We start from the raw sequence: 14,261 nt of genomic DNA, 5'->3' as shown, positions 1-14,261 counted from the left end.
AGTTTATTTGTGTGTATGGTGTTAGAAAGTGTTCTAGTTTCATTCTTTTACAAGTGGTTGACCAGTTTTCCCAGCACCACTTGTTAAAGAGATTGTCTTTAATCCATTGTATATTCTTGCCTCCTTTGTCAAAGAGAAGGTGTCCATAGGTGCGTGGATTTATCTCTGGGCTTTCTATTTTGTTCCATTGATCTATATTTCTGTCTTTGTGCCAGTACCATACTGTCTTGATGACTGTGGCTTTGTAGTAGAGCCTGAAGTCAGGCAGGTTGATTCCTCCAGTTCCATTCTTCTTTCTCAAGATTGCTTTGGCTATTCGAGGTTTTTTGTATTTCCACACAAATTGTGAAATTATTTGTTCTAGCTCTGTGAAGAATACCGTTGGTAGCTTGATAGGGATTGCATTGAATCTATAAATTGCTTTGGATAGTATACTCATTTTCACTATATTGATTCTCCCAATCCACGAACATGGTATATTTCTCCATCTATTAGTGTCCTCTCTGATTTCTTTCACCAGTGTTTTATAGTTTTCTATATATAGGTCTTTCGGAGAAGGCAATAGCACCCCACTCCACTACTCTTGCCTGGAAAATCCCATGGACGGAGGAGCCTGGTAGGCTGCAGTCCATGGGGTCGCGAAGAGTCCAACACGACTGAGCGACTTCATTTTCATTTTTCACTTTCCTGCATTGGAGAAGGAAATGGCAACCCACTCCAGTGTTCTTGCCTGGAGAATCCCAGGGACGGGGAAGCCTAGTGGGCTGCCGTCTATGGAGTCACACAGAGTCGGACATGACTGAAGTGACTTAGCATAGCATAGCATATATAGGTCTTTAGTTTCTTTAGGTAGATGTATTCGTAAGTATTTTATTCTTTTTGTTGCAATGCTGAATGGAATTGTTTCCTTAATTTCTCTTTCTATTTTCTCATTATTAGTGTATAGGAATGCAAGGGATTTCTGTGTGTTGATTTTATATCCTGCAACTTTACTATATTCATTGATTAGTTCTGGTAATTTTCTGGTGGAGTCTTTAGGGTTTTCTATGTAGAGGATCATGTCACCTGCAGCCACCATCACCTAATACCAAAACCTGACAAAGATGCCACAAAAAAATAAAACTACAGGCCAATATCACTGATGAACATAGATACAAAAATCCTTAACAAAATTCTAGCAATCAGAATCCAACAACGCATTAAAAAGATCATACACCATGACCAAGTGGGCTTTATCCCAGGGATGCAAGGATTCTTCAATATCTGCAAATCAATCAATGTAATACACCACATTAACAAATTGAAAAATAAAAACCATATGATTCTCTCAATAGATGCAGAGAAAGCCTTTGACAAAATTCAACATCCATTTATGATAAAAACTCTCCAGAAAGCAGGAATAGAAGGAACATACCTCAACATAATAAAAGCTATATATGACAAACCCACAGCAAACATTATCCTCAATGGTGAAAAATTGAAAGCATTTCCCCTAAAGTCAGGAACAAGACAGGGGCGCCCACTTTCACCATTACTATTCAACATGGTTTTGGAAGTTCTGGCCACAGCAATCAGAGCAGAAAAAGAAATAAAAGGAATCCAAATTGGAAAAGAAGTAAACCATTTTTAATTTTTGTACATAGTGATAGAGAATCTTCTAATTTCGGTCTTTTACCTGTAGCTGTCTAGTTTTCCTAGCACCATTTATTGAAGAGGCTATCTTTTATCCATTGTATATTACTGCCCCCTTTGCCATAGATTCACTGATCATAAATGTATGGGTTTATTTCTGGGCTTCCTATCGTTCCACTGATTTATGTGTCTGATTTTGTGCCGGTTCCATACTGCCTTAATTACAGTAGCTTCATAGGGAGTATGATTCCTCCAGCCCCATTCTTCTTTCTCAAGATTGTTTTGGCTCTTTGGAGACTTTTGTGTTTCCATGCAAATTTAAAAATTCTTTGTTCTAGTTCTGTCAAAACACTATTAGTAACTTGATAGGAATTGCATTGAATTGGTAGATTGCCTTGGGTAATATGGTAATTTTAACAATGTTCATTCTTCCAATCTAAGAACATGGTATATCTCTCATCTGTTTGTGTGATCTTCAATTCTTTCAATATTGTCCTATAGTTTTTGAAGTATAGCTCTTTTGCCTCCTTAGGTAGGTTTATTCCTAGGTATTTTATTCTTTTTGATGTAATAGTAAATATGATTGTTTCCTTAATTTTTTTTCTTACATTTCATTGTTAGTGTATAGAAATGCAACAGATTTCTGTATATTAATTTCATATCCTGAAACTTTACCAGATTCATTGATGAGCTCTAGTTTACTGGTAGCATGTTTAGGATTTCCTATGTATAGCATCATGTCATCTACAAACAGTGACTATTTTACTTCTTTCCAATTTGGAATCTTTTATTTCTTTTTTTTTTTTCTGATTGCTGTGGCTAGGACTTCTAAAACTGTGTTGAATAAATGTGACAAGAGTGAGCATCCTTGTCTTGTTTCTGATCTTAGAGGGAATGCTTCCAGCTTTTCACCATTTAGTATGATGTTAGATGGGGGGTTGTCATGTATGCCCCTTATGCCACTGAGGTTTCTTTCACTTTCTGGAAAGTTTTTATCATAGATGAATGTTGAATTTTATCAAAAGCTCCTTCTGCATCTATTGGGATGATCATATGGTTTTTATTCTTCAATGTGTTAATGTGGTATATCATGTTGATTGATTTGAATGTATTGAAAAATTCTTGTATCCTTGGTATAAATCTTACTTGATGGTGGAATATTGTTGGAGCTGGTTTGCTAGTACTTTGTTGAGGATTTTTGCATACAAGTTCATCAGTGATATTGGCCTGTAGTTTGGTTTTTTTGTGATATCTTTGGTTTTGTTATCAGGGTGATGGTGGCCTCATAGAATGAGTTCAGAAGTGTTCCTTCCTCTGTAATTTTTTGGAACAGTTTCAGAAGGATAGGTCTTAACTCTTCCCTAAATGTGTGGTAGAATTTACTGGTGAAGCCATTTGGTCCTGGACTTTGATTTATTGGAAGCTTTAAAATTACTGATTTAATTTCAGTACTTGTAATTGGTCTATTCATGCCTTCTGTTTCTTCCTCATTCAGTCTTGAGAGATGGTACCTTTCTAAGAATATTTTCTAGGTTTTCCATTTTATTTGCATATCAGTTCAGTTCAGTTCAGTTGCTCAGTCGTGTCCGACTCTTCACGACCCCATGAATCGCAGCATGCCAGGCCTCCCTGTCCATCACCAACTCCCGGAGTTCACTCAGACCCACGTCCATCGAGTCAGTGATGCCATCCAGCCATCTCATCCTCTGTCGTCCCCTTCTCCTCCTGCCCCCAATCCCTCCCACCATCAGAGTCTTTTCCAATGAGTCAACTGTTCGCATGAGGTAGCCAAAGTACTGGAGTTTCAGCTTTAGCATCATTCCCTCCAAAGAAATCCCAGGGCTGATCTCCTTCAGAATGGACTGGTTGGATCTCCTTGCAGTCCAAGGGACTCTCGAGTCTTCTCCAACACCACAGTTCAAAAGCATCAATTCTTCAGCGCTCAGCCTTCTTCACAGTCCAACTCTCACATCCATACATGATCACTGGAAAAACCATAGCCTTGACTAGACGAACCTTTGTTGGCAAAGTAATGTCTCTGCTTTTTAATATGCTATCTAGGTTGGTCATAACTTTCCTTCCAAGGAGTAAGCGTCTTTTAATTTCATGGCTGCAGCACCATCTGCAGTAATTTTGGAGCCCAAAATAATAAAGTCTGACACTGTTTCCCCATCTATTTCCCATGAAGTGATGGGACCAGATGCCATGATCTTCATTTTCTGAATGTTGAGCTTTAAACCAACTTTTTCACTCTCCACTTTCATTTTCATCAAAAGGCTCTTTAGTTCTTCTTCACGTTCTGCCATAAATGTGGTGTCATCTGCATATCTGAGGTTATTGATATTTCTCCCAGCAATCTTGATTCCAGCTTGTGCTTCTTCCAGCCCAGCGTTTCTCATGATGTACTCTGCATATAAGTTAAATAAGCAGGCTGACAATATACAGCCTTGATGTGCTCCTTTTCCTATTTGGAACCAGTCTGTTGTTCCATGTCCAGTTCTAACTGTTGCTTCCTGACCTGCATACAGGTTTCTCAAGAGGCAGGTCAGGTGATCTGGTATGCCCATCTCTTTCAGAATTTTCCAGAGTTTGTTGTGATCCACACAGTCAAAGGCTTTGGCATAGTCAATAAAGCAGAAATAGATGTTTTTCTGGAACTCTCTTGCTTTTTGAATGATCCAGCATATGTTGGCAATTTGATCTCTGGTTCCTCTGCCTTTTCTAAAACCAGCTTGAACATCTGGAAGTTCACGTATTGCTGAAGCCTGGCTTGGAGAATTTTGAGCGGTAGTCTGAGCATTCTTTGGCATTGCCTTTCTTTGGGATTGGAATGAAAACTGAGCTTTTCCAGCCCTGTGGCCACTGCTGAGTTTTCCAACTTTTCTGACATATTGAGTACAGCACTTTCACATCATCATCTTTCAGGATTTGAAATAGCTCAACTGGAATTCCATGACCTCCACTAGCTTTGTTCATAGTGATGCTTCCTAAGGCCCACTTGACTTCACATTCCAGGATGTCTGGCTCTAGGTGAGTGTGAGTGATCACACCATCGTGATTATCTGGGTTGTGAAGATCTTTTTTGTATAGTTCTTCTGTGTATTCTTGCCACCTTTTCTTAATATCTTCTGCCTCTGTTAGGTCCATACCATTTCTGTCCTTTATTGAGCCCATCTTTGCATGAAATATTCCCTTGGTATCTCTAATTTTCTTGCAGAGATCTCTAGTCCTTCCCATTCTATTGTTTTCCTCTAATTCTTTGCATTGATGCTGAGGAAGGCTTTCTTATCTCTCCTTGCTATTGTTTGGAACTCTGCATTCAAATGGGTATATCTTTCCTTTTCTCCTTTGCTTTTCACTTCCCTTCTTTTCACAGCTATTTGTAAGGCCTCCTCAGACAGCCATTTTGCTTTTTCGCATTTCTTTTTCTTGGGGACAGTCTTGATTCATGTCTCCTGTACAATGTCACGAACCTCTGTCCATAGTTCATCAGGCACTGTATCATATCTAGTCCCTTAAATCTATTTCTCACTTCCACTGTATAATGATAAGAGATTTTATTTAGGTCTAGTGGTTTTCCATACTTTCTTCAATTTAAGTCTGAATTTGGCAATAAGGAGGTCATGATCTGAGCCACAGTCAGCTCCCGGTCTTGTTTATGCCGACTATATAGAGCTTCTCCATCTTTGGCTGCAAAGAATATAATCAGTATGATTTCGATGTTGACCATCTGGTGATGTCCATGTGTAGAGTCTTCTTTTGTGTTGTTGGAAGATTGTATTACTGTCAATTTCTCCTTTTATGTCTGTTAACATCTGCCTTATATATTGAGATGCTTCTATGTTGGGTGCATATGTATTAACAGTTGTTACATCTTCTTTGATTAATCCTTTGATCATTATGTAGTGTCCTTTGTCTCTTGTAACAGTCTTTATTTTAAAGTCTATTTTGTCTGATAAAAGTATTGCAACTCTGGCTTACTTTTGAGTTCCTTTTGCATTGAATATCTTTTTCCATCCCCCCACTTTTAGTCTGTATGTGTCTCCAGATCTGAAATGGGTCTCTTATAGGCAGCAGTATGCCAGTCTTTTGATCTTGGATCTTTTGATCCATTTAGACAGTCTGTGTGTTTTGGTTGGAACATTTAGTTCATTTATATTTAAGGTGATTATTGATATTGATATTTATATTGATACTCACTGCCATTTTGTTAGTTGTTTGGATTTGTTTTTATACGTCTTTTATTTCCTTTATTTTTTGTGATTTGATGATTATCTTTACTGGTATGACTGGATTCCTTTTTCTTTTTTGTGTGTATTGTTATCATAGATTTTTCATTTGTAGTTACAATGAGGTTTTAATATAGCAGTCTATATATATATAGTTATATATATATATATATATATATACACATATATAGCAGTCCTTACATATAGTTATCTATATATAAATGTTTTAAGTTGCTAATCTCTAATTTGAAACACATTTAAAATGCCTTGCATTTGTACTCTCCTTCCCTCAGAGTTACCATATTTTTAATATAATTTTTATATCTAATTGTTTTGTGTATCTCTTAACTGCTTATTGTAGAAATATATGATTTTACTACTTTTGTCCTTTAACCTCCCTGATTTCCTACCTTTACTTTATCTTTTCCTTTACTAGTGAGATTTTTCTTTCCATAATTTTCTTGTTTCTAGTTGTGGCCTTTTTCACCTAAGGAAGTTCCTTTAATATTTGTAAAGCTGCTTTGGTGGTACTGAATTCTCTTAGCTTCTGTTTGTCTACAAAGTTTTTTATCTCTCCATCAAATCTGAATGAGAGCCTTGCTGGGCAGAGTATTCTTGGTTGTAGGTTTTTCCCTTTCATTACTTTAAATATATCTTGCCACTCCCTTCTGAACTGCAGAGTTTCTGCTGCAAAATCAGCTCATAACCTTTTGGCAATTTCCTTGCATTTTATTTGTTGCTTTTCCCTTACTGATTTTAGTGTTCTCTCTTTAATTTTTTCATTTTGATTACTATCTGTCTTAGTGTGTTACTATGTGGGTTAATCCTGTTTGGGAATCTCTGTACTTCCTGAACATGGGTAGCTATTTCCTTTCCCAGGTTTGGGAGGTTTTCAGCTACTATCTCTTCAGACATCTTCTTGGGTCCCTTTTGTCTCTTCTCCTTCTGGGACTTAAGGCAAATATTAGTGTACTTGATATTGTCCCAAAAGTCTGTTAAACTGTCCTCATTTCTTTTATTTCTGTTTTCTGTTCAACAGCAGTGATTTCCATTACTCTGTCTTCCAGGTCAGTGATCCATTCTTCTGAATCATTTATTCTGTTGTTGATTGCTTGTAGTGTATTTTTTCATTTGAGTTATTGTATTACTCATCTCTGCTTGGTTGTTACTTATAGTTTCTAACTCTTAATTTCTAATTTCTCACTCTGTGTATCCATTCTTCTCCAGAGTTCTTTGAGCATCTTTATGATCATTACTCTTAACTCTTTCTTGGGTAGATTGCCTATCTCCACATCACTTAGTTCTTCTTATAAAGATTTATCTTGTTCCTTCATTTGGAATATACTCCTCTGCCAGCTCATTTTGTCTAAGTTGCTATCTGTATTTTTATGCATACAGTAGGTCAGTTAACATTGCTTGACCTTGGAGAAGGCGTTGTATTGCGTCTGAGCAATACACTCCCCTGTTGTCACCCCAGCTAGAGGCTCCCCCTGAGAGGGCTGCTTGCGTCCTTCTCTTGTGGCAGGGTGTGTGGGTGTCCAGGAAGCTTGGTCAGTCCCTAGTCTGGTTGGTTGCCAGACCCTGTCTTGTGTAGACTTTGCTGGCTGCTGTTCAATGGGGCATGGTCGTGAAGTGCCTGGTTATGGAATCCTAGGGAGGCTGGGGCTAGTGCTGGCTCACTGGTGGGCAGGATCAGGGTCCCAAAGACTGAGGCTTTTGCCCACTCACTGGCAGGTAAAGCCAGATCCTGGGGTTACTGCCTGCCTACTGTCAGGCAGACGTGGTTCCTGGAGTCTGGCTGCAGGGCCCAGGGATCCCAGAGCTCATTTCAGATCATTGTCAGGGAGGCAGTTCATGATACCGTTGGGTATGGGGACTAAGGTGTCTGGAGGTTGTGTTAACCTCCTAGTCGTCAGGGCCAGGGCCAGCTAGTCCCAGGAAGGTCTGGCGTGCCTTACAGGATTATAGTTTTCTTGCTTCTGGTGTCTGCTCCCTGGTGGGTGAGGCTGGTCTAGAGGTTCGTGCAGGCTCTCTAGAAAGAGAGGCTGATGCCTGCCCACTGGTAGGTAGAGCTGGGTCTTGGCCCTCTGGTGGTCCAGGCCCTGTCTAGGTGTATCCACAGGTGGCTGTGTGTCCTTTAGTCTTTAGGAAGCTTGTCTGCTGATGGGTAGGGCTGTGTTTCCCCCCAGTTAGTTGTTTGGCCTGAAGTGTCCCAGCACTGCCACATTCAGGCTGTTAGGTGGGGCCAGGTCTTGGCGCTAATGATCCAAGATGTCAGCTTCCAAGAGCATTCGTGCAGTTGAATGTTTCCCAATATGTCTGACACCGATGTCTTTGTTCCCAGGGTGAGCTGCAGCCATTCCCTGCCTCTCCAGGAGACTCTCCAAGGCCAACAGGTAGATCTGGCCCAGGGTCCTATCAAATTACTGCTCTTGCCCTGGGTCCTCGTACACATGAGATTTTGTGTGAGCCCTTTAAGAGTGAAGTCTTTTTCCCCTAGTCTTGTGGGGCTCCTGCAGTTAAGCCCTGATGGCCTTCAAAGCCGAATGCTCTGGAGGCTCCTCTTCCCAGTGCTGTAACCTGGGCTGGGGAGCTCAGTGTGGCATTCAGGACTCTCTCTGCTGTGGGAGAACCTCTGCAGTTTAATTATTCTCCCATGTGTGAGCTGCCTCCCTGGGGGGTGTGAGATTTCACTATATCATGGATCCACTCTTCCTACCTGTCTTGTTGTGGTTCCTTCTTCTGTCGTTCATTGTAGATCTTTCCTGATAGATTCCAGTCTTTTTCTGTGATGGTTGCTCTGCAGATAGCTGTGATTCTGATATGCCTATGAGAGGAGGTGAGCTCAGGGCCTGTCTACACCACCATCTTCCCCACTGGTGTTTTGTACCCCATGTCGATCAGTCACTGCCCCTGACAAGAGGGGGGATTGCAACTTCCCAGGTGAGGCAGGAGGCTCCAGTTCAGCCACGGGCAGATCTGCAGAGAAGGGGCCACCTGTGAGCTGTTAGCAGCCAAAACCCAGGGCAGCTGGAAGGTAGACATGCCAGCCTGGAGACGGGTGCAGGTAGGCATGGGCGGGGTCCAGGTAGGCATGGGCAGCGTCCATTATGGCCCCTGCTTGAACCACTCAGATCCATGTTCTCTTCACGTTGTTCATGCCATTCAGGCCTAGCTTCTCCAAGATTCTGACTGGTCATAATTTCTGGGAAAACTTACGGGAGGAGGGTCACTGGAACAACCTGTAGCCCTTGGTGCCGTCTGAGGCCTTAACTGACGCTCACAGTCTCCTCACCCACTCTAGGTTCCCTCCCCCCGGCCGACACTCCCGCTGGTCCTGATGGCTGGCCTTGGGGGGTAACCCCTGGCTCCTGTGCCCTTAGCAGGATGTGGTTTGGCGCCTGTACTTAAAACTGGGCGTGAGAGCACCAAGAGAGCCCCTCCGTGGATTACCTGAGTCCCAGACGTATTCTTCGCTGCCCCCGTGTAGTAACGGTCTCACCCCGGATGATGCTCGGGGTCAGGTGCCTCTGCCAGTATCGCACCTCTTTTCTGTGCCTCCAACTTGTCAGCATGGAGAGTCCTGTGACTAGATGCTGCCAAAGCTTTAAGTTTGCGGAGACTCCACGGTCTCACTTGGTGAGACGCTTTCCTTCTCTGACACCAAAGACCTGTCGACCAACAGAGCCTAAAGACAGAGAGAGAAGGTACAAATTCTCCAAGAGGGTGAACAGAGAGTGAAGCCGTTCCTACGTCCTCCCTTCTGTTCCCAGATCACTGTTACAGACACAGTAGCCTGTGACAGCCATTGGTTTAAAGTCCACACCAAATCCTGAAGAATGGCTGCCATGCTCACAGGATATGGTTCACAAGCTGATGCCTCAGCTGTGCCTTCAGGAAGCCTATCAGGTTAGCACCCTCTGCAGACAAATATGCCATATGTGGTAGAACCAATGGACACCTGATCATGCCCTCACTGCCATACTTCTCTGCTGTAAAGTAGGTTTGTTTATTATTAATCAGGATCCCAGGTCAATCAATCAGTTACTCTGTGAGCCCTTAGACAGTGGTGCTGGCCAAGGCCCTCCAGGCAGGAGATGCAGACTGTAGGATACACGTCAGTTCTGGTAAGGATGACATATTGCCCTTTCTGCCCTTTCTGAGGATTGAGGGACCTGATGTAATCTGTTTGCCACCAAGAGTTTGGTTGATCTCCTTGAGGGATGGTGCCATATCAGGAGCTCAGCTTTGGTCTCTATTGCAAGCAGATCAGACATTCAACAGGAGCAGTAGCTAGATGAACCTGGGTAAAGGGAGGTAGTGGGCCCATGCATAATTCTATTGGAATAGCCAAGTCAGAGACTAGGTCAAGTCATCCTGTCTGCTTCTTAGATGCTCTGTCTCAGTCAGGACTCACGAACATGACAGGAACTGTCTTGCAAATAGTATACAGTGTTCTGCTGCAGATGGCATGGCTTAAGGGATTGTAATACAGCTTTCCCTTTGAAACTTGCCAGAGGCTTCACAAAGAGCCTACCATAATTTTTCTCTACCACAACTTCCTCTAGTATGAAATCTGCTAAGTTATTTCACCCAAGTAGCAAGACAGCTTGTGCCCCACTCCCAACTGACTGCAGAGCCCTTTCTTGCTCTGGGCCCTTCTTAAAAACAAACAAAACAGCCGTCTGTGTCACATAATAAATGATTCAGATTATTCCTCCCCAGAGTGGAACATTCTGCCTGCGAAACTTGAAGAGACCTACCAAGCCTTATGCTTCTTTCATAGTGATAAGAAGTACAAGGTACATTAGTTTGTGCTTAAAAAGATGTCCTGACATGCTCCATATCTCCAGACACCTACATAGTGTCAAGCCCTGAATTGCTTCTGGGGTTTCCCTCTTAACTCTCTGAAGTACCTCTGTCTTTCCAAGCCTTCAGCATGCTTACCAATTCTTGCTCATCATATCTTAGCACAATGCTCATGGTACTGTATCTGCAGTCTTTGGAATGTCCAACTGATCCAGGCTCCTCCAGAGTGTGTTATGACAGCACCGTTAGCATAAAACATCATGTGGGGGCGAGAACATGGATGTTGTCTGTCCCAGAAGAATGCTAGCTACTTCTGACCTTCCTCCTTACTGAGTATTAAAAAGAATGTATTTGCCAGATCAACAGCAGCGTCCCACGCCCCCCAGACTGTCATATTCTCTTTGAGTGAAGACGTGGTACCTGGCCCGGAAGCTGCGCTGGGGCTGCCCTGTGAGCTGCTGCACGCCCCCGCCCCCGCCCCAGTCCATACGCCCCTGCCAAAGACCAGGCTTGCGGACAGTGTTCCGATCGTGGACTCTTCATAGGCTTTATAAAAATCCCATTCTTCCAATAAAACAAAAGTTGAAGAAGAGTCTGGGGGTGCTGCAGAACTAAAAACCAAAAGTAAAAATTTCCCCAACTTATTTTTTTAATTAACCTAAAACATTAATTTTGAACGAAGCACTGTAAAATTATCTATCATTGCTCTTTATTCCTCAGTCACACATTTGTGTGTGTGTGTGTGTGTAAATAAGCACTAGACAGGTCACAGGTAACTGAGCACTTCCACACCACATGAAGGGTGCAGCCCGGCACTCATCACTGAGGTGATCTCAGCTGCAACTGGACAGACAATATTTACCCTCCTACCAAACATCATGCTTTTATCCCGCCTCACCTGGCTCACTGCATGCAGCCGTGAGCCCCTTTTTAAGCCAGTTTTTGAATTTGTTCCTTGAGGACTTCATTAGCAGTGACTACATCACACTGGTGTGGAGAGCTCAGCTTAAGATATGTTTTTCATTAAGAGCTGCAGTGTTTGACAGTTTGTTTACCAAGAAACACGAAGATTGTAAAAGACCTTGTGTTCCTCATCTAACTTTTTCTTCTTTCTTTAGTCTCCCCCAGATATATCCTTCCCGGCTTCTTTGGCCACACAACATTTCCTTCTGGAGGAGGAGAAGCGAGCAAAAGAACTTGAAAAACTTCTAAATACACATATTGATGAACTGCAAAGACACACAGAATTTACTCTTAATAAATACACCAAGCTAAAACAAGATAGACACATATGAGCTTTTAAACGTTTTTATTTGCTTCCCCCACCCCAGGAAAACAAAGCTCTGGCAAAATATTTACAAAGCTGATTAATGAAACTGAGAAATTTTGTTCTGTTTCTTGAGTAAATCATTTCTGTAAGGCAGCTAGAAAATAGTAAGTATTTTGTTTGATAAAGCTCTTGGTATTTCTGTATTAACATAATAAATTGTTCAGCTACAGAGTTACTATAAAATAAACATGACTACTTCAAAAGAGACTTGTTCCCTCCAGTTTAAGGAATTGTTTGGAATTAAATATGCAGCTTTTTCCCACTTTAATGTGTACGGAAACCCATTTCCTCTGTAACAACACATGATGAGGGAAAGGGCTGCACTATATTCTAAGAATAAACACATGAAGTGCAGCTCCATTGTACTAGGTTTGAAAGTTCAAGGATTTTTTTTAAATGAAAAATATTAAGTATTTTAAACTATGTAAATATCCTAAAATTTCTTTTAGAAAAAAAAACCGTAGAGCTTACTGTTTCTGCATTCATCTTTGTAATGTCTTTCTGTTTTAACGCAAAAAGATGTGGAACATACTGTGTGCATGCTTAAAACATGTGCCAGATTAATGCTTCATGTACTAATTACTTCATGGATATAAAATAGAAAGCATCGTTGTTACTTTCTCCTTTGTAATACCTCTGTTTTAAATATAATAAAGAAATGAGACATTCTTTGGACTTAAAATGCAAATGCCAAGTCTGTATAGAAGAGTAATAGCATGGTAGTGAACAATAAAACTCAAGTTACAAATAAACAAGAGTGATAATCCATTTTTCTTTCTTTAAAAATGACATTTATATAAAGATTATGAAAAATCCCTGTGTCATTATTCCAGGTAAGCCCTACAGCTTTTATAGTGTTATTTTTCTCTTTGAAGAAACTGAATCTCCACATGCAGACAGATAAGTCACGATGTCCTTTAGATGAGTGTCATTGCCATGGGAAATGAAGAGCCCTGTTCACTTCAGTGACACAGCCACGTGGATTTGTAGAGCTCTTGATATTTGCAAAAAGGCTTCACAGAGAATTATTTATTTCTACCCAGAACAAGCCTGGGAAGTCAGCATGGCTAGTATCCTTGTTCCTAGGACTCAAGCTGTTAAGAACTTACTAGAATCATGGTGAGTAAGAGAGAAACGCCAGCCTCTGATTACCGGCTCTGGCTTTTACCACTTTCCAGCGTTGCCTCTTGTGAGCACGCAGGTGGTGAGTAGCACTGTGGCCACAGAAACCACGTTTCATGACAGAACATCGGTGGGGACAAAGTTCCACGTGAGGAAAACAACCCAAGTTGTCATTCCTTAAACTACTTAGTGATTTCTATCCTGGACACAAAGGATATTTTTCAGTGTTATCTTTAGAAGATGGGAAACATTATCTTTAGAAGATGCAAAGAAAATTTGTGTTTAGAAAAAGAACAGTCCATGGACAAATTCTAAAACCTTTATATCCCTAATGCAAATACAAACAATGCAAAAATTTTAAATATGCTACATCTGAATGCTGCTTCATTCTCTTCAGGGTTAACACATGATTGGAAATTGCATGTGGAAACAAAGATCTAGATGACAATTATCTTAAAATTTAACCGAGTCAAGGGGCTTCCAGTGTGGCTCAGTGGTAAAAAATCTGCCGGCAGTGCAGGAGTCTCAGGATTTGATCCCTGGGTTGGAAAGATCCCCTGGAGAAGGAAACAGCAACCTGCTCTAGCAATCTTGCCTGGGAAGCCCCATGGACAGAGGAGCCCACAGTCTAGGGGGTCACAAGAGAGTTGGACACTACTGAGCGCACACACACACACGCAACAGTCAAGAGAGCGTGAACGTGGAGTATGCCCAGGACTGACAGTGCACTTGCCTCTCCGGATCATTTTGTCAAGTCCGCAAACTTCTTTTCTTTGCCTTTGTTTTTTGTTTGTTTTTTATTGAAGTATAGTTGCTTTGCAAAGCAAGCTTCTTTTAAATCACTATTTCAGCTTTCCTTTTCATACCCAGTTTCTTAAAACAGTGGTTTTCAATGGGTTTTGCTCAACAGCAGGATTCAACATTCAAAAGAAATCATAGGCTGAGGCCCAACACATATATGGTTGAGATAAAAAGCAAGCAGCTCTGGTTGAACATTGAAAGGAGAGGAGTGAGGCCTGCCTGCTGCTCCTCCACTCCCCTCCCCTTCCCTCTCCCTCCCCGCCTCCCCAGATCCAGGAGGCCACACACAATTGTCCCAGGTGTCGCTGTGGGAGGGAGTGAACAAAAAGCAGAGGTCC

The 14,261-nt window shown here is 41.6% G+C and overlaps 1 protein-coding gene across 6 annotated transcripts in view; it reads left to right on the top strand.

Annotated features, from left to right (window-relative positions):
- DEUP1 (deuterosome assembly protein 1) overlaps window positions 1-12,739 on the top strand; it is a 141,967-nt gene extending 129,228 nt beyond the window's left edge. For 5 of the 6 annotated variants that reach the window (XM_070783241.1, XM_070783246.1, XM_070783245.1 and 2 more), the window contains one exon: window positions 11,789-12,739. In XM_070783241.1, coding sequence (XP_070639342.1) covers window positions 11,789-11,965 — 177 coding nt within the window. In that variant the 3' untranslated portion in view covers window positions 11,966-12,739. Of the gene's footprint in view, window positions 1-8,205; window positions 8,258-11,788 lie in introns of all 6 variants that reach the window. The other variant, XM_070783242.1, reaches the window with a different exon arrangement.
- Window positions 12,740-14,261: the final 1,522 nt, after the last annotated feature.

Source organism: Bos indicus, chromosome 29 (genome assembly GCF_029378745.1).
Source record: "Bos indicus isolate NIAB-ARS_2022 breed Sahiwal x Tharparkar chromosome 29, NIAB-ARS_B.indTharparkar_mat_pri_1.0, whole genome shotgun sequence".
Lineage (NCBI taxonomy): Eukaryota > Metazoa > Chordata > Mammalia > Artiodactyla > Bovidae > Bos > Bos indicus.
This window is presented reverse-complemented; position numbering and strand designations above follow the sequence as displayed.